The sequence below is a fragment of the Sinohyriopsis cumingii genome, chromosome 11, assembly GCF_028554795.1.
Source record: "Sinohyriopsis cumingii isolate HCF-2022 chromosome 11, ASM2855479v2, whole genome shotgun sequence".
Taxonomy (NCBI): domain Eukaryota; kingdom Metazoa; phylum Mollusca; class Bivalvia; order Unionida; family Unionidae; genus Sinohyriopsis; species Sinohyriopsis cumingii.
Genome location: NC_142971.1, coordinates 17,285,787 through 17,311,847, shown reverse-complemented (window position 1 = coordinate 17,311,847; position 26,061 = coordinate 17,285,787). Strand labels below are relative to the sequence as shown.

General features: G+C 33.0%; 1 protein-coding gene and 1 long non-coding RNA gene across 4 annotated transcripts in view; both read right to left on the bottom strand.

Moving 5' to 3' along the window:
- Positions 1-1,381: 1,381 nt before the first annotated feature.
- LOC149787672 (uncharacterized) lies at positions 1,382-9,434 on the bottom strand. The gene is made up of 2 exons (XR_016424087.1): positions 4,161-9,434; positions 1,382-4,119 (listed from the first exon to the last, which is right to left on the bottom strand). It is a non-coding gene; the product is annotated as an uncharacterized LOC149787672 (long non-coding RNA).
- Positions 9,435-11,709: 2,275 nt separating this feature from the next.
- Positions 11,710-26,061, bottom strand: part of LOC149787671 (uncharacterized) — a 59,327-nt gene continuing 44,975 nt past the window's right edge. For 2 of the 3 annotated variants that reach the window (XM_089973869.1, XM_089973870.1), the window contains exon 3: positions 11,710-12,554. In XM_089973869.1, the coding sequence (XP_089829995.1) occupies positions 12,527-12,554 (28 nt within the window). In that variant the 3' untranslated portion in view covers positions 11,710-12,526. Of the gene's footprint in view, positions 12,555-23,535; positions 23,559-26,061 lie in introns of all 3 variants that reach the window. The other variant, XM_089973871.1, reaches the window with a different exon arrangement.

Below are 26,061 nucleotides of genomic sequence, written 5' to 3'. Positions count from 1 at the left end.
AGACTGCTTGGTAGCTTTGGCTGCATTATCTGCTGTCATTCCCTTTTATGTCAATTTGGCTGCACTATCTGCTCTGTCATTCCCTTTTATGTCAATTTGGCTGCATTATCTGCTCTGTCATTCCTTTTATGCCAATATGGCGAGACAATCAACAGTTCTGAATATTTTTCTTTAAGAGCCTCATGTATCTTAAAATCTGGAATATTAAGATTCTGCAAGGCTTTCAGTGTGGAAATGTAATGTTTTTTTTGGAGGGGGGTAATGTAGTTCAAAGTGTTGAGTATGGCTGTAATTTCCATCTTAAAAAGTGAGGCTTTTATCTATAATCAACTGAAGATGGTACTATGAGGTATTGCAATGGCAGCTCCAACTTGATCTCCATCTTTCAAACCATTTCTATACAAGGAGGCTCTGATTTCATTGAATTTACTAAGACAGGGTATGAAGGGAACTTTGAATCCACAAAGGTCAAATATTATTTTGGGAGATTTTTGATAACCAATTGGATGATTTGGAAATGCTAAATTTTGCAATATTTCCAACTTTTATTTTGTTGTTTCTAAATGAAGATGGAATTTGTATGCCAAAAGGTAGAATGATGTTTGGTTTTTGAATGAACAAGCTTTGGTATTTGGACCTAAACATCATCATATGTTGGATTGGATGGATTATAAGATAGTTTGGTAGCAAACTGAAAAATCAATTTTGATCATCTGAGATAAAGTGACCATTCATTTTCCTTCACATAATGGCTTCATGTAGGGGAAGTTATACCTGCTCCCAGACAGTCCAATTAGCTCCTAATTGTGAATTGGATGAAGCAGTAGTATAGGATCCACTTCATCGATTAAATGATCAGCTGTCAGTTTGATTTGACTGGGAATGAAACGTTTCCCAGTCTGCCAGTTCCCACCTTTGCCTGAGCCCTTGAGGTTTCGGGTAAATTGCATGTAGGTATATGACTCAGAATGAAATGTTTCCCAGTCTGCCAGTTCCCACCTTTGCCTGAGCCCTTGAGGTTTGGAGTAAATTGCATGTAGGTATATGACTTATTAAAAATGCAAAGATTGCATATTGAAAGAAATCTTTTATTTTTCTTCCTCTTTTGTTGAAACCTTTACAGCCCCAAAGTGTAAGGTGGCCATTGAAAGTGCCAACAACTGTTCAATAAGATGATCAAGATTAGATTGACTGGAGTGCTTGGAAGGCAATGTATTGAGCAAAGTTGAGTTTTAGGTAGTGACACACAAACGTTTTCTAATTTCAAAGGCAATTAAAACTAACTTTAGTCTATCACCAGAAGAACTAAAAATCACAACGATGAGTTATATGAAGTGGAAAGAAATCCCAAATGATAGGTTTAAGTGACAAGACAAAACTCTTATTTCTTGTGTATGATGTTTTTAATGGAGATGAATATAGTGCTAACATGAAAATTTTGTAATAAATTGGTATACAATGATATAAATTACAATAAATTTCTGACAGGACAGAACCAATGCATACATGGAAAAAAAATATTGCATATGTACCCATAGGACTGTTCAAACATATTGTCCTATTAAAACGGTGAACAATGTTCTGCCAAAATTATAATTTCTAAAATATTGTCTTGCATATAAAACATTACTTGTAACACAGCTCAAACAAGAACATTAATATAGACTTGAGAACTCGTTGTGATGCTGATAATTGCAGTGTTGTGCTAGTCCTTTTTTACATAAATCATTACTAGTAAGAAAGTCCAAACAAGAAATTCATGTAGTGCTAAGTGCATGTTGACAGTTGCAGTAATGTTATAGTCATCATTTACATTAATCAAAGGCCAAACAAGAAATTCATATTAACTGCAAAGTACACTGTAATGCTGACATCTGCAGTATTGTCAGTCCCCTCACTGACATAAATCATTACTAGTAACGAAGTCCAAACAAGAAATTCACATAGTGCTAAGTGCATTTTGACAACTGAAGTGGTGTCATCGTCATCTTTTACATAAATTAAAGTCCAATCAAGAAATTCATATTAACTGCAAAGTACACTGTAAAGCTGACATCTGCAGTATTGTCAGTCACCTCATACATAAATCATTACTAGTAACGAAGACCAAGCAAGAAATTCACATAGTGCCAAGTGCATGTTGACAATTGCAATGGTGTCATCGTCATCTTTTACATAAATTAAAGTCCAATCAAGAAATTCATATTAACTGCAAAGTACACTGTAAAGCTGACATCTGCAGAATTGTCAGTCCCCTCAAACAAATCATTACTAGTAACGAAGTCCAAACAAGAAATTCACATAGTGCTAAGTGCATGTTGACAACTGCAGTGATGTCATCGTCATCTTTTACATAAATTAAAGTCCAAACAAGAAAAATTTATAAAGTGCAAAGTACATTCTGATGCCTACAGTTGCAGGATTGTCATAGCCTTCTCGTACAATATAAATCATTACTAGTAACGAAGTCCAAACAAGAAATTCACATAGTGCTAAGTGCATGGTGATGTTGGCAGTGGTTTATTGCAAATTTAGATCTTCATCTTTACCAGATATACTTGCCTCCAAGTCATGACCAAAAGCAAACAACATACAAAAATACACCCTGATCTGCCATCACATAATGCACCAGTAGAGCAGGGTCTACGTTGTTTGTTCTACTGATTAGACCTTTAAAAAAAATCTTCAAAGACCCAAATCTGACACCACATTACATGATGGCAGATCTGGATCTATGCAGTTTGTAGCTGGATTGGACTTGCATATCATGATATATAACAGATTCTAGTGATTATTATTATCACAGTGCAACCATCTGTACTTCACAACATGAATAGTGAGTCTTAAAACTGGAAAAATGTTTCATTCAATCTGCAACTACAATATGTAAAATTCATTTTGTCAAGGACAGGTTTCTAAACAGTAACACAACATGTGACAAAAATTTCTCCATGAAACAAAGCATTTGAATCTCCAAATCCAAAACAAAGTAGTTGTGCATGTCTGAAACTATACATTTTTTTTACCAAGATCTGAAAATTGTATAGCAGGCAGCTTAAGAAAAATTGACTTGCTACAAATGAGATACATGAATGGTACTGTGTAGGGCTGCATTCCTGGTTTAAGTAGAAAATCTTTGGAATAAAAGTACGAGTTAAAATTTTCCTTGTATGCCAATGAAAACTGAATGGACTCCTTTAGTATCATATAAGTCGCTTTTGTTTCTGTCAAGGATATTATATCACCTTAGTAAGTATTGATTATTCAGCTTTATCTGATCTCTATTTAAACCTACACCCATGTACACTAAATTTTGCAAAATGAGTTCTATTCTTACTTCAATTTATATGTTTAACGAACAGTCTCTTTCTAAACAACTCAGACACATTTATTTGGACAAGAAACAGTTTAAATATATATGCTATCAAATAATTAATCCAGCGTTAATTATCCTTGGACTAATTGCTCCAACAATCCAATGTTGGATGAGGAATGTGACAGTAAACTCTCTACCATATTAAGCCCTATTAGCAGTAAGTGAAAAAAAGCAGAAATGTCAAACAATGAACCATGTCTTGAGGTTAAACAAATATTCTTGTTATTTAAGGCACATTTATGCAATGATTTTTTATTAAAATAATGCAACACACACTATTGGATATATAGAAGTAGATTGTATTTGTTACATAGTGACAACCAAAACTGGCATCTTTATAAATATATTTTTAGCAAGTAATTAGGATAAAAGAAAAAGACTACATTGTTTTATTTTACATAAATACACAATTTTTATATCAACTGATCGTGGCCAAATATTTCTTTAAGTCTTTAAAAAAAAAATTATTGAGCTTGATACTGTATAGTAATATAATGGGGATGTAATACCTTGCCATAAAGCAAGGTAACCTCTACAAAACATAAATAGGAAATTAGCTGAGGTATGACCAGTCTTTTTGTTGAGAAAGAAGAAAAGAAAAGAAAAAGACTCAGAATCCAGATTCATCAGTTCAAATGAAACAAATTATTTCTTTAAACCTGGTATAAAAATCAGTTCCAAATCCACTTCTTACTCTATTCAACGCAGATTCTGAATCTAAACTTGTGTTCAAAGGGTATGACCTCCAGATTCTGAATCTAAACTTGTGTTCAAAGGGTATGACCTCCTGTTGTGGCTTCTCTACTGGACATAACATCCAAAACTTTCATGTTGGCAGTCCTATAGGTCAGCACTTAAGAATAACAACATGGGGTACCTCCCAAAATCTGCATGTAAGTGATTTGAACACTGCAAAATTACATCATGCAAATCAACCCAAATCACATGAAAAGTTCCATACATTTTTTAATAGTTGTAAATAAAAAATAATTAGATAAATAAATTTAAATACATGTAACGTATTTTCAAGATGCTTTTATTTTTTTCAGTTAAATTATTAAATGGATAATTACCATTTATTCAAAATTATGTGCAAGTATCTTATTCCCCAAACATTCGTTACTAATAAATTGTCATAATGAAATAATCACTAAACTTGTAACATAAACCTCTGAAATAGTTCAAATATAATCAATCACCTTATGTACACAATCTTCAAATCTATAAAAATAATCATTCAACAATTATTCTTTAATATTCAATTGTAACAAATAAGGACACTAACTAATTTGATTTTAAAATTGCTCATATGCACACATTAGAAATGCTTGCATGCACAGAAGTAACCAAAATCAGATTATTTAGATTCAAGTCAGAGGAGGATATATAAATATCTTTTAAAAATTGTTCTGCAAAATGCAGCATGTCAATTGAAAGCTCGTTATGATGTAGACTTGAAAAAACATGAATGCAAGCTCTTAATCATAAACAAGCCTTTTGCCAGAAGAAAAGTGATTTACATTTTGCACACAAGACAAAAAGCCATTAAACTTCTGATATCCCATATCTGGAAGTGTTTTATATCTGTTATCCCATGGCAGACGGGTACATCAGACATCATGCCCTTCTGATAACATTTAGTACAAGGCACTTATTTACAAGCTATACTTTTCAGACATCACAAGTTTTCATGCTATATTCATATTTGTGCATCAAATGGCAAAATGCACAGACAGAACTCTGCATCATCCACACCAATGTGCCTGAATATTAAAGTAGCCCTGCTTCATCCACACCAGTGTGCCTGAATATTAAAATAGCCCGGCTTTAATTCACACAAATGTGCTTGAAGTTTAAAATAGCCCTACTTAATTCACACAAATGTGCTTGAAGTTTAAAATAGCCCTACTTAATTCACACAAATGTGTTTTGAAGTTTAAAATAGCCCTACTTAATTCACACAAATGTGCTTGAAGTTTAAAATAGCCCTACTTAATTCGCACAAATGTGTTTTGAAGTTTAAAATAGCCCTGCTTATTTCACACAAATGTGCTTGAATATCAGGTTTACAATAAGTTTTCAGCCTATCAAACAAGCCTTCTTTATACCATTTACACATTACGACTTTTAAATAAACACCTGATCTGCTGGCTTGGTTTATGACAGGAGATATGGGCCTATGCTGCTGACACTTTGGTGAGTAACCTATATAGGTAAATATGCTGTAATTACCCTTCTTCTAGATCACTCACAATCATATTGGTTATTCCAATACGAAATAAGCAGGAAATATTAATTCCATACAAATCTAAAGTGCAACTTTCCTTCAGCAACATTCCAATGGATGGGAATAAATACTGTTCCAAGCAGTGTTAACAGGAGGGACAATATAAAAGGAAAACAATGAAAGTGAAATCCAAAATCTGTTTGCAGGCAGGCATTCAAGGAATACGGATGTTTTGCACAGCTCTACTTTTGGATCCTATTTTTTTCAGTTTAATGGGCCTAACATTTGCACAAAGAATAGCTTCTCTAAGATGCAGGATGAAATCTTGCCAAGACCATGCGGAGTCAGGGGCCATGGTGTGTCACTGAACAAAGCACTTTGTTCCAAATGCCCCAGCACAGTATAACCTTTTTTGTGCTGATCTGTACTTCAACACAATCAATCAAATGATCAAAATAGAGTAATTTTGACTGTTTGATGCAAGAAATCATTCAATGGACACTTCTATCTTTTATGGTCCTAGCACAGATCAAGTGCCCATCCCAGGGTACAATTCATTCCCATGTCAGTCTGTACTCTCGAATACATTGCAATGAGCAGGTTCACTGTGTAAATATAAACAGTATCTGATAATTTAACAATGGCATAAGCTAGACCAAAAAATGAACCTTTCTTTACAGTTCTCTGTTGAAAATATTGCCGTAGTTTATAGACAGATAATTCTGCCTTTGTTATTAGTGTAAATCACAAGAGGATTAAATTCTTCTTGGTCTTTACATTTGTACCCCACAAGAACCTGTGAAAAAAAACAACAAAATATTGATTTTACCTACACAACAGGCATTTGGTCTTTCATCTGTTACTGATGAAATGGGCAACAGCTTGCAATGCATTGTTTTTGCTCAACCTCTATTAATCTTAAAGCTGTTCATATACATTTATATATGCAATAGTGCAAAATATATGCAATCATGCTTTCAATGATTAATAAGTACGTTTTATGTGGTTCTTCCTTTTTACCTCATAAAAACCTCTTATTACAAGTGATTAAAATGAGTAATACAATTCATTTTAATCTAATGCTGATAGTTCCTGAACAAGAAAATACTGAATTACTTATTGTTGAAAAATGTAGTCATTTTATAATTAAGAATAGAAATCAATTAATTACCCACCATATGTACTTGCTTATAAGTTGAGTCCAAATGCAATTGCATAATGCACTGGCAGATCTGGGTATGTACTGTTTGTTAAGACTCTACCTATACTGGTGAGTATATATGTTACTCAAGAAACATTTAGTCTTTTTAGAAGGGTTTCAGAGTTGTATGAGTAACAGTAATGATCCTATTTTTCGTTGACATAATCATGATATTTTCTTTTTTTAATTTTTTTTGGCTTCATTTAAATGGCAAAGAAAAACATGTGCACTAAAATAATCCTTTTCAAAAACATAATTTAAATCAACATAAAACCAATTACCTAAATATGTTCAAATATTAGAAGATTAAAATTCATACATGAAATTGTCAATAGTTTTAACAGTCTCAACAGTAATGATTCATTAGTCATTCTTTACTTTGTTCTTACTGTAAGTGTATTTAATATTTATTCATCAGATTTTCTGTTCTCAAAATACAATTGAGCATTCTTTGGCCCATATTTGAATTACACTTCTGGTACTTATACCAATCTATCCACATAGAACCCCACCTAATTTGTATGGCACTAATATATAAAAAAATTGTTTTCTCATTTCTGTTGTTTTTTAGAACAGTCACATGTTTACCACTTAAAAGCTGGTAACAACTAGTGGTCTCGTGCAAAAAAAAATTAAATCTTTATTTTGTTAACTCCAAGATAAGAATTAACAGCCATGTTGTATTCTAACAGATATGCTTTGAGATAAAGAAAGAACCAGGCATTAACAAACCCCATACTATAACAAAAACATCTAGTGATAAACAGCTATGTACATCCACATTTTTTTGTAACACGGGGGTCAGACTGTCAAGATCCATGCCATACATTGTTAAAGGTTTTTATATACAGCATTCAACAACCAATAGTTGGCATTACACCTGGGCACAGGTACGACGTATACATACTTGTGTAATCACAATACCGTGCTAACTGACAAGTGTGTCTCCAATTACAAAGGAAGAGAAATTAAATGCACCGAAGAACATGCTTTTAATGGCCCTGATAGTTATGATAATGTTAAGCAAAACAGACAACTATGCCAGAAGGTACAGAACAAAACACATATATTCAAATTGAGACACTTATAAAATTCTAGTAACTGCTTTTAAAACAAACATGGGTCAAAATCCGAAGCTTTATTTACATTAGAGTAATTTGAAAAAAATGCTTTTGTATGACTTCCATGCATGTTTTTCCAAATGGCGTCACAAAATTACATGTCTAATGCTCTGATAGTAGAGTTCTAAAATCAACTTTGAAAATGTCCTAATTATATCACACTTTTTGAGGAAGTCATGCACACATTACAATTTAAGGTACTGTCTTCTGCTGTCCAAATGGAAGGATTGTTATGTCATGCCATAATAAGGGTTCCTTTACTTGAAGCCAGATCTATAACATTAGTTTTAGATGTATAATACAGAATGTAAATGAACTGTAATTACTGTAATAGTGTTACCCACCCCCTATGCATGAATACAAAGTGTGTGCACATGTGTTGAGGCAACATTTCCAGTTCTGACCTACCATATATACTTGCATACAAATCAGATCCAACTGCAAACTGGACAGACCCTGATCTGCCATCACATAATGCACCAGTAGATCTGGGCCTATACTGCTTATTAGGACAAATCAGTAGAACAGCACAGATCCTGGTCTGCTGGTACATTATACAATGGCACATCAGGGGCTATGTTGCTTGCATTTGGATACAACTTGTATGCAAGTACCAGTATATGTGAATCTACTAGACTGTCAAGAAAGATGCATAGCTGGTTTGTTCTTTTGGTTCACTTGCCCAAAAATGACTTACCATATATACTTGCTTATAAGTCAAGACAAACCAAAAACAACACAGATCCTGATCTGCTGTAGCATAATGTGCCTACAGATCAGGGCTTATGTTGTTTTTTCTACTGATTACTCCATCAATTTCCTTTTCAACAGCCTTGTTAAGATGTAGATATTTTGAGGCACCATCTTGTTCCTAACATTTCAGTACAATCAGACAGATGGTGTGATTGTGATGAGACTATACTGTGGTTACCGATACTGTACAAAAATGGAGTTCTATTGGATTCTCTCTGGGTATGAAATTTTGGGTTAAAAGGGCGGAACAAAATTGTGCAAGTCACTATATGACTTTTGGATTTTGAAAATGTTAGTCCAGAGCCACAGTTCTAATAAAACCCCGAGTCCCATATATGAAGAACTGTTGACAAATACTGAAAACTGGGACTCCAGGCACCAGAAACTCGAGGTCATGAAAGCAGGGACTTTCAATACAGAACACAAGTGAGCATATTGTACTAGATCTTTGAATTTCTACCCTAAATGATGATAAACTAATAGAAATTTAAAAAAACAAATTGTTAAATACAATATCAAGACAGGCCAAGGAAAGAACTTGGAAAAGTTCTCAAGCTATAAGGAATATTATTAATAATTTCTTGTACGTTACATTTTACATTACAGTTTATCCAGCTACAGACCTAATGAATACCATCAGGAAAGTTGGATGTAATTAAGTCTTCAAAACTTTAGTTTGTAAATATCTGATAAAATGCACATGAATGATGTCAGCATTTTATTGTTGAATCTGCAAATGTCAACCACTATATATATATGTATATATATATATATATATATATATATATGTATATATATATATATATATATATATATATATATATATATATATATATATATATATATATATATATATATATAAAATAACAATTGCAATTTATATGTTGTAAATATAAAGAAAATAAGGTTTTGCTGAAATCTCTTGTGTCTTACCAAAAGGTATCTTCTTTAACCTCTATTTACAATATTTCACAATGAATTTTTTAAAATGACATACACATTGTTATAAACTACATGTACCTGATAATTAAGTATTATACATATGAATTTATTTGATTAGCACTTTACAAATAATTGATTCTCACTGCATAGTTTGCCTGAAAAATACACATAAAATGAAGGCCATTCAGATTCAAATGTACATTTTACTAAAACCAATTTCTGAAGAATAGCAATTATAACAAATATATATATATATATATATATATATATATATATATATATATATATATATATATATATATATATATATATATATATATATAATCACATTATGTAATTTCATGTAGATTTTTAACACTACAATCTCAAATTCTAAAAAATATATAATGTATCTCAAAAATAGCCATCGGTCACAATTGTCTGATTCCCCATGACTGACTGAACCTATTACAAATGAAAACTTAATGTGATTTTGCAATTTCATGTTCGTTGAACTAGACCTTTGATTTATTGATATGACTCATCAGGGAGCTACCTTTTTGAAAAATTTGATGCAAAAATATAATATTCATAAAATACATGTATCAGGGAGGTAGACTTTGAGCAAAATCAACTGGTCATATGGAAAACAAAATGGAAATTTTCATTCCAGTGACATTGGCATCTGACCACTGGCTTGAAATGTACTTGGCAGATACCTCTAACCAAGTGTAGATTCTCCCTATGAAATCTGATTAAAACTTTATCCAGGGAGTTTTAATTTTTTAGAGAAAAGCCCCCAAAATTATTATGTCAGCTCCAGCAACTTTAACCTTTCACTTCCCTGCCAAAGAATCAAGAGTAAGCTGCCCCTGCCCATGTGATGTTTTCTTATCAAGTCTGAAGAAAATTAGGCCACGAAAACTTGACTTGAAAAGAAAATCACATTTTAAACTTTAATAGCCCTGACCTTAGACCTAACAGCACCAAGGTCTATCAGTTTCTGCCACTACCCATAGACAAACACCACATTAGGCTGAAGAAGAAAAAAAATTAAATCTCAGCAAACTAAAGTTATGATGTGGAAACCACTTTGTTTACAGCTGGACAGATGGACATCATCAGTTTTATATGCCCAAACCTTCAGTCAGTGGGGATTAAAACTGACATGCATTTTTTTAAAATCAAGAAATATACTAAATTCTAATATTAAAGTGGCAAGATTTTGCTAACTGTATTAAATTTTAAGTTCGAAACAAGATGTCATAAATTATTAACTTGGCATACTTCCAACATGGCATAACTACGTACTTACATGATGCAAGTTTTACCATATATACTTGCTTATAAGTCAAGTCAAACTGCAAGCAACAAAGATCCTGATCTGTCGTAACATCATGAGCAAGCAGAATAGGGTATCTGTTGTTTATTCTACTGATTATGGCAGATCTGGGTTTGTGCAGTGACTCATAGTGAGTATATCAAATAATAATTAGAATCTTTGGGTTTTTTTAAAACAGACGTGTCATTTTATTTTCAAAGCAATTCATAAATCAAGTCACAAAATTATACGACACTTTATGAAAACTGTTATTATCTCTTGAATAGATTAGCTTTCAAATCAAGTCAAAATACAACAACAAAGATTATGACTTTCAACTGGTCAGATGACTGACAGCATCAAGTATTGCTGTGTATTGTCTGCAATTTTCCATATATTAACAATCCAAAGAATTAAGTCACAATTACTCTTTTGTCCTCTAATTTTTGGCACAGATCTTTTTTCTCCTTAAAATTTGGCAAATTCTGGGTACATAAGAAAATGATCAATAATTTTGTTTGCTAAAAATTATTTGTATGCCTAAAAATTACAGTGTCAATAATTGCTAATCAAACTTAGAATACAACATTACAAGACTTCTACATGTATTTTCAACAAGTTCCTATCATTTTAGTATCTGCTCTTCAAATTAGACATTTGACCCTGCTATAATGCAGATGTTCAATGACATAAATACATGTACATATACCAGTGTTGGATTTATTTTTTTTGAAAGCAGGGTTCCCCTTTGATTACACATCCTTGCTATGTACAATGAAGCTGCAAATATAGCTGAAAATGGTTTTATTTAATAATTGGTTATCCCAGTAATATTTGTATGACAGATATAAAGTTAGTTTATAATGGTGGCAGACAATTATACCAACATACAAGGACCAAGTGTAAGCAACAGTACGATTCTTGAATTCCTTTTATATTTTCCATGTGAATTTAACTAGTTTCTTTAATAACTGGTTGTCCCAGTAATATTTGTATGACAAAATATAATACTGGTTTGATATTCACGTACGTAAATTTAGTTAGAACACAATAAATGCACTATGTTCTGGGTCGACAAATCGTACTGACATTCAAGGACCAAGTGTATACAAAACATAATGTATGGTACATGTAATAATGATAATGTATATTTTCCAGGCGGACTTAAATTATTTCCCACGACCTGCAAAGGCTTTAATTCTCTTTTTTCATATCAAGGTTTGAAGATTTCAAGTTCATAATGCATACGTCACGATACACTCGTAATCCATGATATAAGTGCTGTCTCACCAGCAACGTTATGATTAACATTACTGGCATCTGATCCCATGTTCCTCTGAAAATGCTCATAGTAAGATGTATCATGTGAAATAAATTCTACCAGTAAAATGTACCAGTACCAGTAAAATGTACCAGTACTGGAATGAAATTCTTCCTCTTAGCATACATAATGTACATGTTGTTTTCCTCTCCATCTTCCATGACTTGAAATTGCTTAATTGTGGATCAAGTATTTTTGATGCCAGTACCGAAAAATGCATAGGTCTGGGCATATTAGAGTTATGTCCAAAGTATCTTTTTGTGTCTGAACCATTCCTTATGGTGTCTATTCATCCGCCATGCTCTTCATTCGACTGCAAGAATAAAAAAAAATATATTCTTTAAAAAAAATATGTTAGTGCACACAGGAATATCATATAACTTTTTTGAATCCTACTTTAGTTCTTGTTGCATCATAAATTAAAAAACCTTAAATTGTCTGGAATATTTCATACATCATTAATTCATAAATTTTAATCAAAATTCTTTTTGAAATGTGACTTATAATTATTTATACAACTTATTAAAAATGTGAAGAAAAAAAAATAGAGATAAAATGTCTGTGATAATTCAATTACGATTACATTTTCCAAGATTTAGCACATATATCCTAAAGGTTCAATGGCTAAAAGTGATATTCTTGGTGTTGCAGCCACAGCAAGCCTTGCTGGGATCATTTCTCCATCTTGAAATGCCTAAATCAAGTTAATCTTCTTCACTGCAAAGGAATAAACTAGAATTTACACGTTACAAAGTGACTAAAAATTCATCAAGATTATTTTTAATGAATTCATATTAAGCAAAATTATCTCATGTTGGATTTTTAGTCCGAATTATCTGTCACCTTACTGCTCCTGTTACAACCACAGTCTATAGTTTCTTATGTCACGCTCAATCAATGTAAACTACACTATCAGGACAAGTCCAAATCTTCTGTGCATTCCTGAAATAATAGTACTTGATCACTCTGCGAATACTCAGTCATAACTCAACATTGATAATTGAATGCACCTTGAATAAAAAAAAATTCTTCAATAAATCATGTGAAGTATTCTGAGGGACATTTAATGCCTTGATTCTGCTTGGTGTCATAGCTTTATGTTTTGTGGTTTTCACAAAATACCCAATTTTTTAAAATTGCTATGAACAGATCTGTAATTAATAACTATCTGGCTTGGTTTGATGTTTTACATCACAGCAACACACAAAGGTTTAATTATGCAGTGGCACCTGAAGTATTAAGCAAGTCTGGCAGGCTAGCCACTAAACAGACATGGCTTCTTTGTGGCAAGTAAACAAAGTGTCCCCTAGAACAAATTATAGATGCTAATCAGCATCTTAAATTTTCAAACATAATTTCAAATAAAAGGGCATGGAAAAGACATTAGAAAATGATGACAGAAGGATATGCAAATGTTCCCAATAAAATGTCTTGTCAAATTTAGGGGCAAACATTTAAAGTTACTGGACTAAATGCACACACAAGAATTATCATAATACATGTACATGTATTGCATATACATGTACATTTAATACTAGTGCTCAACTTGGAGCAATGATGACATAACAATATACAGTAAAACTGTATCAACCCCATGTAGACAGTTTTTCCAAGATTCAACACAAAGTAAATTTGTGAAGAAAGTCTAAAGAAAGGTGCGAGTGTAGTTGCATATACAAGAATTGTGGGACTTCTTTATGCACATTACATTATGGGAGAGTTTTTGTTATTTTGGGTTTAATGCCATTTTTCAGCACATGATACGTTATATATGGCAACTAACATAATTGGTAGAAGAAGAACCTGGAAAAACTCCGGAAAGAGCTATCTACCCATGGGAAGCTACTGGCAGGCTTTCTAACATACCCACATTGGTCAAGCCCCAGACTCAAATACACATGGGCACAGCTGAGATGGTAGTGATCAGTACAAGGGAGACATGCTTTATACCACTGCACCACCCTCAGCCCCCATTTATAGGAGGGACAGACAAACCTATGCTACATGCCCCTGCATAAAGACAAGAATAATATACCTTTTCAGTTATCACCCACGACAGTAACTAACTTTGTTAAACCTTATCATATATAAAAATGATCTTCTATCTTACATAATAATAATAATAATAATAATAATAATAATAATGCTTTATTTATAGAGGGTGACTCATTAGTCAAGGACTATTCTCCCTTGAGGCCCTCTTAAGGAGAGTATAACAATGCACATTATATGAAGATGGCAATAATTACTGTTTATTTTAACATGTTTAGTATTAAAATACTAAATTCCATTATCTGTTAGAAACATATACAAAGACATTGTGACCTGCATGAGAAATAGGGACCCATATTTTACACATTATGCATTTTTGCTTTTAAAAAAGGGAGGGAATTTATGCATTTGTAAATGTTCTATGACAAAAGGCAAGAAATACATGTACTAATTTACTGTCGAGTTTTTGAAATACGCCCCAAACACTGCAGTCTTACCCTCAAATGTTATTTTTCCCATTTTAAATGCCCTTATGGGGCAACTGCACACTGCCTTATTGCTTGTGCATAGGAAAAAGATTTCTTCTTCATTTATGAAAAATCATTAGAATGTATAGATAATAATGAGGATCAGGACCATATATATATATATATATATATATATATATATATATATATATATATATATATATATATATATATATATATATATATATATATATATATTTATATATATATTCCACGTGCAGATATAGTTGTAGGAAAATAATACAACTTTCAGCTTGTTCGTATGGACCTCGAATCTTCAAACTCTTTGTTGTTGTTGTAGGGTTTAATGCCATTTTTCAGCACAAGATAGGCTATACATAGCAGCCAGTATAAATGGTGGAAGTAGAACCCGGGAAAACCCCGGAAAGAATCACTGACCCACGAGAGGCTTTGGCAAGCTTTCTCATGTACCCACACTGGCTCAGCCCCAGACTTGAACCCATGCAGACATTAAAATTCTTTAACTAAGAACAAAGGTAACTCTACCAAAAAAATCTGAGGGTAAAATGGTACCAAAAAAAACAACACAGCATTATAAGATCTCACTAAACTGTCAATTATAAAATAGTAAGTTTTTTCTTGTTGTAGCGGGAGATGTAACATTATGCTATTTTGAAATCATATCCTGTTGTGTGGGTAAAATAATTTTACACTCTGAAATCATTTATGGAATGAATACCTTTGAAGCATTGCCGACAGTTTTGAATACAAAGTAAAAGCGAATGGCTAATATTGTAATTATCTTTTCAAATATTAGTCATGTCTATTCAGCAGTCTTAGCACCAACTGTCTATGATTTCAAGTTGAATATATATATTGATTACAGCTCATATACACTCTGCAACTAGATCCTATCAAATAAGGAAAATCTGCCTAAACTATCTGCCCCTTTCTGGCCCTTCAGTCTGCAATATGAGCAAAGTTCATGGCAAATATTTAAGCTTCTAATTTCATACCAACAGAATGTTCTTTGAGGGCAAATTCCTACTAGACAGAGCATTGTTGCTGCCATTACCATTATTATTATTATTATTATTATTAATATTATTGTTTATAGACTATAACAATATATTACTGAAATCATTTTTGTGTGATTGTTAAATAATTGTATTATTTGTGAGAATTCTTACTTTGATGTAGATGTACATGTATACCTGTGCATAATCACAATATACCAGTACCTATGTATAATCACAATATATGTGTATAATCTAATATCTGTAAGGGTAATCCTCTAATTTTTTAATACACCATAAATACATTCTAACATTTTTAAGTTCTATTTTTTGAAAATGGAGAACACTGTATTCTGAATATGACTTTACAAACTTTTGTACTTTTATAATAAAATGAAAATTATGATTAATATTTTGTATCTCTTCTACTCATATATCAGAATAAAAAATTTGACAAATGTCATTGAAAAATTAGACTAAATACACAAGTAAAATAGTTTTCAAACATACTGCCGATATATATATATATATATATATATATATATATATATATATATATATATATATATATATATATATATATACACACACACACACACACATACATACATAGGTATATACACACAAACACACTGCTCATCCTTGACAAAGTACACCAGAAACAATTTCATGCACAGATTCATCGGCACTAAAAACTATACTGCATTCTATCACATGCAAAATTCCAACAGACTAATGACCAATCCTCCCAAGTCAATGATAAATATTATGTTCTTCTTGTGGTACAACTAATGGCAAAAGCAGGTCACAGTGATCTAGTTTTTAAAGTTGAGAGAATATACATCTTTGTGTATAAGAGCTCCCAGTGTCAGTTCAATATTAGCAGCCAAATGACCATGAACTGTCAAATCCAGGAGACACAAAGATTTGAAGGAGATGATGTGACATGTTTGATACAAACTGTGTCAGAGTAATACAGTACTGTATATACTTGCTTATAAGTCAAGTCAAACTGCACAGACCCAGATCTGCCATTGCATAATGTGCTGGCAGTTCTAGGTCTGTGCAATTTGTCAGTAGTAATCATTAGAACAAACAACATATACCCTGGTCTGCAGGTACATTATGCAACAAATTTATGATCAGGATATTTCTTGTTTGCAGTTTGACTCTACTTGTGATTGAGTATAAATGGTAACTTCTTTCCTAAGGTAGTGTGTGTGTGTGTGTGTGTGTGTGTGTGTGTGTGTGTGTGTGTGTGTGTGATTTAGATTTTTAACATAGCTTTAACAACCTTTCAGTCATATCGCTACGATGACTGCAGTGTGACAGCTTATAGTGATGTCTAGCACTGGGGCATCATGCCGCAGGCATGTAGCATGATGTCCCACCCAGTCACATTATCCTGACACCAGGCCGACCAGTCCTAACCTCTTAATGCTGAGCGTCAAGCGAGGCAGCTGTTAGTACCATTTCTGTAAGTGTTTGGTATGACTCGGCCGGGGTTCGAACCCACAACCTCCCGCATCTGAGGCGGACGCTCTTACCACTAGGCCACCAGAGCAGTCTCCTAAGGTACATGTAGTAATTAAGACACATGACTGCCAAAAATGTAGACTCTCTTGGCGACACATGTGTTGTTATCAGTCTATGTACACGTGCTGCTACCAGTCTATGCATAGGTGTTGCTACCAGTCTATGCACAAGTGTTGCTACCAGTCTATGCAAAAGTGTTGCTACCAGTCTATGCACATGTGTTGCTACCAGTCTATGCACATGTGTTGCTACCAGTCAATGCATAGGTGTTGCTCTCAGTCTATGTACACGTGCTGCTACCAGTCTATGCAGTAAACTTCGAATCATGAGGAAAAAAAACAAGACAAATCCTGATTTGTAAGTGCATTACATGCATCAACACGTACACTGTTTATAGTGGCACGCTTAATTTTACCCTGAAAATATGGTATTAAAACATGACCTTCAATACTCATCTAGAGGGATATTGCAATTGACTGGTAGTCATACAGTTCATTACAGTAGCTAAAATTAGAATATTGCTATCAAATGTTGTTTATTCAATACTTGAGTAGAAGTATACTGACTTGCCAGAATATCACATAGTTGAATATAGAGCTAAACATATCACTAACACATTGTGTTTGTTCAGTGCTTGCCTTGATGGATAGCTGCAACTGAACACATGAAGTAAACAGAAATCCAATGATGATTGGCAAAGCTGGGAACAACTTGAAATTCTTCTTGCCATTATCTTGGTTTCATTTCTGTGTGAACATCAAGCACAATGAAAGTATATCCTGTGTCATCGTCAGTAAAAACTTATGCAATATTTTGTGGCAGCTAGCTGGAATGTAATCATTAAATTTGATAGGCGTGTTCATATTTAAAACCACCATAGGGAGATAAAGGTACTTGTCGGCAAAAAATTTAAATTTAAAAAAATGTGAAATCCCAACTGATTATGCAAGTATGCTAAGCATGGTATATTTACTTTTTCCATCTAAGTATGCTAACAAAGCTATGTTGTGGCTCATCTATTTTACAATATATAAAATGGATTCAATCGGCAATGTTGCCTGAACCAAGTTGAAGTTATGGAACGGTGTTTCACACCTCTACACATCTGCATTAAGTAAACCATAAATTATATCCACTTAAAAACACTCTGATTAAAAAAGAAAAGATAAAAACTTTCACAGGAAGGGGCAACTTGAAATCTTTTCACAAGTGCTTTTCAGACCAGCATGTAGAACATGGTCTGGTAAAGTAGACTTTTTTATTTGAACTGTTTCCAAGAAATCTGAACATTACCTATCTTACCTGTTAAGGCTTGGATAAAGTCCTTGAAATGTTTACCTCTCATTTAAATCTTTTTCATATGTAATTGACCTATAGACTTTTAAATGAAGGAAAAGATATTGTTTGTCCAAAGTTTCTGATGCTAAGAGTTATGCATAACAACACTGATATATTTGGTACTGCATGTTAGTCCTAGATGCCTCTCTTTAAACAGACTGTCAAATTGTTATAATGGATTTAAAGTTAAAAAAAAGGTACAGAATGCCAATTTGGGTTTAATTTGACACTTGTAATATAAAATATGCCTGGAATTCAATAAAAATTAAAAACATTTAAATTTCTTATCACTAACACATGACTCCAATAGATAATAACAGAGCTTAGTACACCAGGTCTATGCATACAAGAATACCCTCAAAAACTAAATGCAGGAGGTTTGTTCCAAAAACTACAGGTTTTTTTTTCTTGATATACTTTTTGACAAAGTTTTCTCTCTAAGCTGATATTTCTGTGTGTGTGTTGCACAACCTTTGTCAGCCAGGGCCAGATTGCATTTTTTGTAAGACCGCAAAAACTAATTTATTTAAGATAATTACTGTTCATGGGCCATATTTCTGTGTTTGTTTTAATTTGCCCTAAGGGCCGGACAGAACACATTTGTGGGCCAGGGGTTGTGCACCCCGTATGTATGTATGTAAGTATGTATGTATGTATGCCTGTCTGTATGTGTGTGTATGTGTGTTACTGATGTGTCTATGTATGTATGTATGTATGTATGTATGTATGTATGTATGTATGTATGTATGTATATATGTATGTATGTATGTAACCCTTCCAAATATTAAATATAAACATAAAATACAAAATAAAATATGAAGTGTACAGATGCTAAATTCCATAAAATGTATATAAAATAGTAAATACACGTAAAACATACAATCCTTACAATGTAGGGTTAAAATTTGTTGTGTAACTTGCATTCCCCTAAAAAGTCAAAATGTATGCAATTTAAGTCAAAATACTTTAGACTTGCAGGGCTTAAATCAACACATTTGACAAGATACTGGCATGGTATGCAATCTTATTGAGGTTCGCACTTCATGAGATATGTACCAGTCAGGTACATGTGTCCAATAACTGGCACAATGCCACTTCATCTCTGTGATTTGTTTCATGACAGTTGTTGTTGTTGAAGGTTTTAAAGCCATTTTTCAGCACAAGATAGGCTAAACATGGCGGCCAGTATAAATGGTGAAGAAAGAACCCAGGAAAACCCCGGAAAGAACCACCAACCCATGAAAAGTTACTGGCATTAGCTTTCTCACATACCCACACTGGCCAGTTTTATGATAGAATGGACAATGAAGAAACAGAATTGAATTAAAATGTTGAATACTTCAAAAATGATAATGTTTGCCACATTTTGTTAAGTTCTGAAACATTTACTCTCCATTCAATTATCTAGCTGTATGTCTCTCATTTCTGCATTGGTTTGTTAAAGGTATCTTCTACATTGTATTAATTTTTAACATATCATTTAATGATAAGTTTCATTCAAAAATAATAAGATTGCTTATCATTTGAGGGTAGTGTCTAAAAAAGGTACAAGTTTATAATAATAATAAGAAAAATAATAAATAAATAAAATATCCCCTTTATGTTGAGTCCGCCTTTCATTTTGCTAGAAACTAAAAACTTCAATATTGTGCTTTATCTAAAAACAATAATGATATTTACCTTAATTTAGCCTGTGAATGGATGCACATACTGATTAATGGGCATACAAACAGACAGACAGACAGACACAAGCTTGGTCATTATATTGATATTCTACCAAGCTGATACTGACATTGATAGTAGCAGTAAATTAGAACATGTGTGCAGACTAAGCAAATACTTGTGTAAAGTTATGGCAAGTTCCTCAGCATCAAATTTTTTTCCTTTCAAATTTATGTATGTATGTATGTATGTATGTATGTATGTATGTATGTATGTATGTATGTATGTATGTATGTATGTGTACTGCTGGCAAGTACTTTTCCTGTGAAATACTTACCATATATATTCACTTTTAAGTTGAGTCCAACTGTAAAATGCACAGACCCAGATCTGCTGTCACATAATGCACTGGCAGATCTAAGTCTGTGCAGTTTGTTGGGAGTAATCAGTATAACAAACAACACAGATTCTGATCTGCAGGCGCATTATGCTGTGGCATATCAGGATCTTTGTTGTTTGCAGCTTGACTTAATTTATAAGCCAGTACATACAGTAAATGCAAATGTTTCTTAATTTACTCTGGCATTTGATATATACAGCAAGTCCAAAAAGCACACCTTGTACAATATTTGAAAAGTGGGATATGCTTATCTGATTGGGGGGTGGGGTTCTTAAATATACAAATTCTAAACATTTTGAAAATGGGGATGGGTTTAATTACATTATTTAGTCATGAGAAATTTACTTTATGACCATGTTCAGAGAATATTCAGAACAATAAATGATACTGAATAAAGACCAGGTATGATTTTTAAAAAAAACTGTTCAGAGGTCAGAACTCTTGAGTATCATCTTTCATTTTCCTTCAGTTTATCTATGACGTAAATTAATGTTTAATTTTGATGTATTTGGACTTATATGTACATTTGACTATTAGTGCATTTGGGATTATGGTCTCTTCTCAATCAATTATATAGGCTGTATTTGTTGGACTCTTGTTTACATATCAGGGCTTGAACTGAACTCAACTATTTGACAGCCATGAGGGATAGGAATTAAGCTTTAAAATCTACTAATCCCCATATGTAACTACTAGTTATCCAACACTCTGATTGTTTACAGATATAGGTGGGGGTGTATGTAATGTTTATAAATAATACAGACAACAACCACAAGAGTGCAAGAATTTCAATGTTCTTGGGTCAAAGTTCATCATTAACTCTGTGACAAAGGAAATAAGAGGATTTTGATATTCAAGAATGCCAAGCAAAATATATATATATATATATATAGTTGGTCTTTTCATCTTACAAATGTTTGATTGTTATTTTCTTTCTTAATGGAATTCACATGCAGTCTATCAATCAGCTGGTTACAGGTCAACTGTTCAGGTGTGTTATTACATGTACATGGGTAATGCAGTTTCTTTCCACTGCTTCAGCAGAAAATAGACTTGTATGTGCTGATGTGATGTCTAACACCAATCAATCAACTGGATGAGCAGCAGCTGACACTTCCAACCAACTGCAAGCTCCAAGATCAACAGGACCAGACAAATTCAAAGGAAGTAACATACTGCCACGTACATTTGTCCCCTTGGATTTTTAGAAATATGTTTATCTCTCTTAATATAATAAACTATTGCTTTATGCATGCATTACATAATGTGTTAAAAAAAACAACATGAAATTATTAAAATCCACAAGTGTTAAGCTCTATACATGTGCTACGTGCATGTGGTGAAAGGTATGTATAAACAAGATAAAAAATATGCCATTGTGTCTGAGCAAACTCAGTAATGTGAATTCTACAATTCTGTGCACCCATCATACAGTGTGTGTTGCTGGATAATGTGAAATAAACTCAAATAATATTCAATACCCTTAACTGCAAAGTCTAGTATGCCCAGTAGTGCAGCAAGGAATTCTGTCCCCCTTCCCCAAAAACATTATTATGGGGCCCTTTCCCAATAAAAAAGTGGTTTGATGGGAATTTTTGGACTCTCACTATGGGGTTGCCTGGGTGGTTGTTATTCCACTGAGCATACCCACCCTCACTATGGGGTTGCCTGAGTGGTTGCTATGCCACTGAGCACACCCACCCTCACTATGGGGTTGCGTGGGTGGTTCCTATGCCACTGAGCATACCCACCCTCACTATGGGGTTGCCTGGGTGGTTGCTATGCCACTGAGCATACCCATCACAAGTTACAAATATGTACATTAATTTATTTTCATTGATGGAAAAAACAAAACTCAATGCAGATAACCCTTTCCAAATAGGAATAAATAAGTACTACAAAATTAAGACAAAAAGAAAAGATGTTATATTTTTTAACATGTAATATAAAATAAAATACAATATTAAGAAATATACCCTCCTTGATATATAGGGACCATAAAAACTGGTACTCTGTGAAAAAGAGTTATTTCTCGCTACACTAGAGCATCCTGTTAAAAATCATGGACCCTCAAGATAGGTTACAACAATCAGTAACTCTGTGCAATTAGAAATTGGTCTCTCAAGACAGAGGTTACTGTAATACTGTATCCAAGGTGCCTTAACAGAGACATGATCCTACTCTATTAGTTAAACAGTCCTCATGCAGCCTATTAAGTGATTATTTCTACGCAATAATAATTTGGAGATGTCCAGCAGGAACAGCATGCAGCGTATTTAGTGATTATTTCTATGCAGTGACAATTTGGAGAAGTCCAACGTGAACAGCATACTTTCTATGCAATGATAATTTGGAGATGTCTTGTGTGAACAGCATACAGCCTATCAAGTGATTATTTCTATGCAATGATATTTTGGAGATGTCTTGTGTGAACAGCATACAGCCTATCAAGTGATTATTTCTATGTAATGATAATTTGGAGATGTTTAGCGTGAACAGCATGCAGCGTATTATTAAGTGATTATTTCTATGAAATGATAATTTGGAGATGTCCAATGTGAATAGCATGCAGCGTATCAAGTGATTATTTCTATGCAATGATAATCTGGAGATGTCCAGCATGAATATCTGACTTTATCTAAAGCTGGACAAATGCTGAGTCTTTTTAAATGCTCCTGAATCTGTTAATAACTATCTTGTTAAAAACTGTATAGATATACTAAAGATTAGACTTGAATGAAAAGGCTCCCTTATCCCAATAACAATCATGCAATAGCTATAATGTTTATATATAAATATGATGTAACTATATGTATAACTTTGTGTATATATATATATAAATATATTAATTTTTAAACTTACAAAATGTCTATCTTGGCAAAGTGCTGCAATAAAATATCCATATATTTTTTATATATGCACTGGAAATTTAATTTTATAACTTTATACCAAAAGTTGTCTAGACATGTTCATCAATAGTTTACAAATAAAAGAAAAAAACTGGAATTGTAAATGATGTAGAATTCCATGATCATTATTAACCCAATTTATATAGAATGGTCATAAATTTCTGTTATGGCTTACGGGAATGTTATTCACTTCGTCAGATACACAATGCTACAATCAAATCTATAATTATTTCTAGTCAATGTTTAAGATGCCATCCATCACACAAGGAAAGGAATAATAAGAATTGCCAGTCACCACGCAACTATTCTAATGTAACAATTTCCAAATCAGGTAAGTCAGGCAACAATTGTACGGTAGCCAATAAAGTTGTTTTCTTGCTTACAACATGACATTGTGTTGTTTTGGTTTGGTTTGGTGCTGTGCAGCACATAAAAACAAGTTGATTATTTAGTACCGAGGCCATTGTAAAGTACCTTGCCCATGGATGTTCTAATGGTAGGATCTGGACTTGCACAATTTCAGTCAAGAGTCATAGCATGTTGATCACAGAGCCACTGGACTCCTGTGGCTTTTATTATTCAAGGAGTTGGCATGGAAACAAAGAATGCCAATAACTGTCTAAACTTCTGTAGTATTAAAAACTGATGGTTGCTAAATTTGAGAAAAATTGCTGATCTTACTCGTTTTCAAAACTTTCAAAAATAAACAATAAACCATCCAGAATTTCTGCCTTGATGAAAAGATGGAAATTTCCCACTTTGAGCAAAATCACAATATGATCTAAATCATTTCAGATCAAAATTACCATGGTTACTATTCTCTTCCTGCATTTTTGTCTAATTAAATGAAGGACCAGGTCTCAAATCTGATCTGCAATGTGTGACATCACAGAATATTTGTTATAGGCATCCAATAATAGCCACCAACACCCCCACCCCCTTTCAGTCAGCATTACTGAGATAAGGAGATGCACAATTTATTAATAATTTAAAGTTTACTGGGAACCTGTCATGTTCATAATTTTGCCAGGATTTAAAGGTGACCAGCCTGCCCCCATGCTTATAACCTCAAAATTAGTCAATCCAATGCATATAAGTATGTTTAACTACATCAAACTCATTTTGTTTTTAGTTGATAACAACCCTTCAGTAAATGCTTATATAATAATAAATTTCTGGGCCCAATCCTCTTTCTCATTTACAGGCCAAACAAAGTGTGTTTAAAATTAGAGAAGGGGGGTCATTTTATTAAACATATATTTATGTAATTTTTATGATTTTTTTATCTTTATTTGTTTTTATCATTAGCAAAAAAAGTTTTAGGATTGGCAATGAGAAACTGGGATGGTCAACTGAGCAGAAATACAAATATTTTTCCTTTGGCTTCATAAATGATCTGCCACTGAAAATAGCAACTATATTTTATCTGCTGACTTTTATGCAAATAACACAACTCTTAACAGATTTCAAACAGATAAAATCTGCCTTAATGGTCTCCCTTTAGATAGCTTTACTAAGAACTGATTCCTGGTGTACGGAAAATGACAAGAAATTAGTAAACTAACGTATCAAAAATTACTACATGTACCTACAGTAAGACAAGACAGCAAAACAGGAAAATAACAATCTAAATCTCAAGATGCATCAAACTTGAAAACAAATGTAAATAATGTTGTTATTATCATTATTAATATTATTACAGATTTAGAAAAAGACAATGACAGCATGGAAATTTTTTAAAAAGCTGCCAAGTTGCAAAATGTCAGTTCAATTAATGAACATTAAAGATTTGTCAAGCACAGTGCAAATAGATATGCAGACATCTAAATTTGAAAGTATTGCAATTGTTTTACATTAGACATGTTCCACATGAGACCTGGTTGTGAACACAAGTTCATAAATCCAGTCTGGTTAAAGATTATTAGAAAAATACTTTTGGTCAAAAGAGAAAGGCCAGTACAAATCATGCCATCCATGTAAAACATGGAGTTTCATAGACCTGGTAGCATTGTGCAAAATTTGAGAAATACTGATGTATGTATGTATAATGCCCCCACCCCCCCAATCCAAACAGTTTTGTCTTGCAGACTGAAGAATTCACTAACCTTATGGTCTTGTAATAAAAAATGTTGTAAAGACTGACAAAACACAAACCGGCAGCATTTTTAAAAGACATGAAAAATCACACAGGATGTATGTTTTAAGAGGAGAAACATTCCCATTACTGTGAAAACCAGTTTAAGCCTTATCACACTCTTGAAATAGATAACTTACATCATTAAACTATGATTTCTTTGTAATGCCTGTGGAAAATAATATGTTATCTAAGAATTGGAGATAAGAAATTACAAATTAAAAGTTTTAAAAAAAAGACATTTAAAAATGCATCTTATCAGATGGTCTCATGAAAATATTTAGTCTTATCAAAGCTTTAAGACAAGTTCTGTAAGCCTTTCATTTTGGCAAATGAGTAACTACT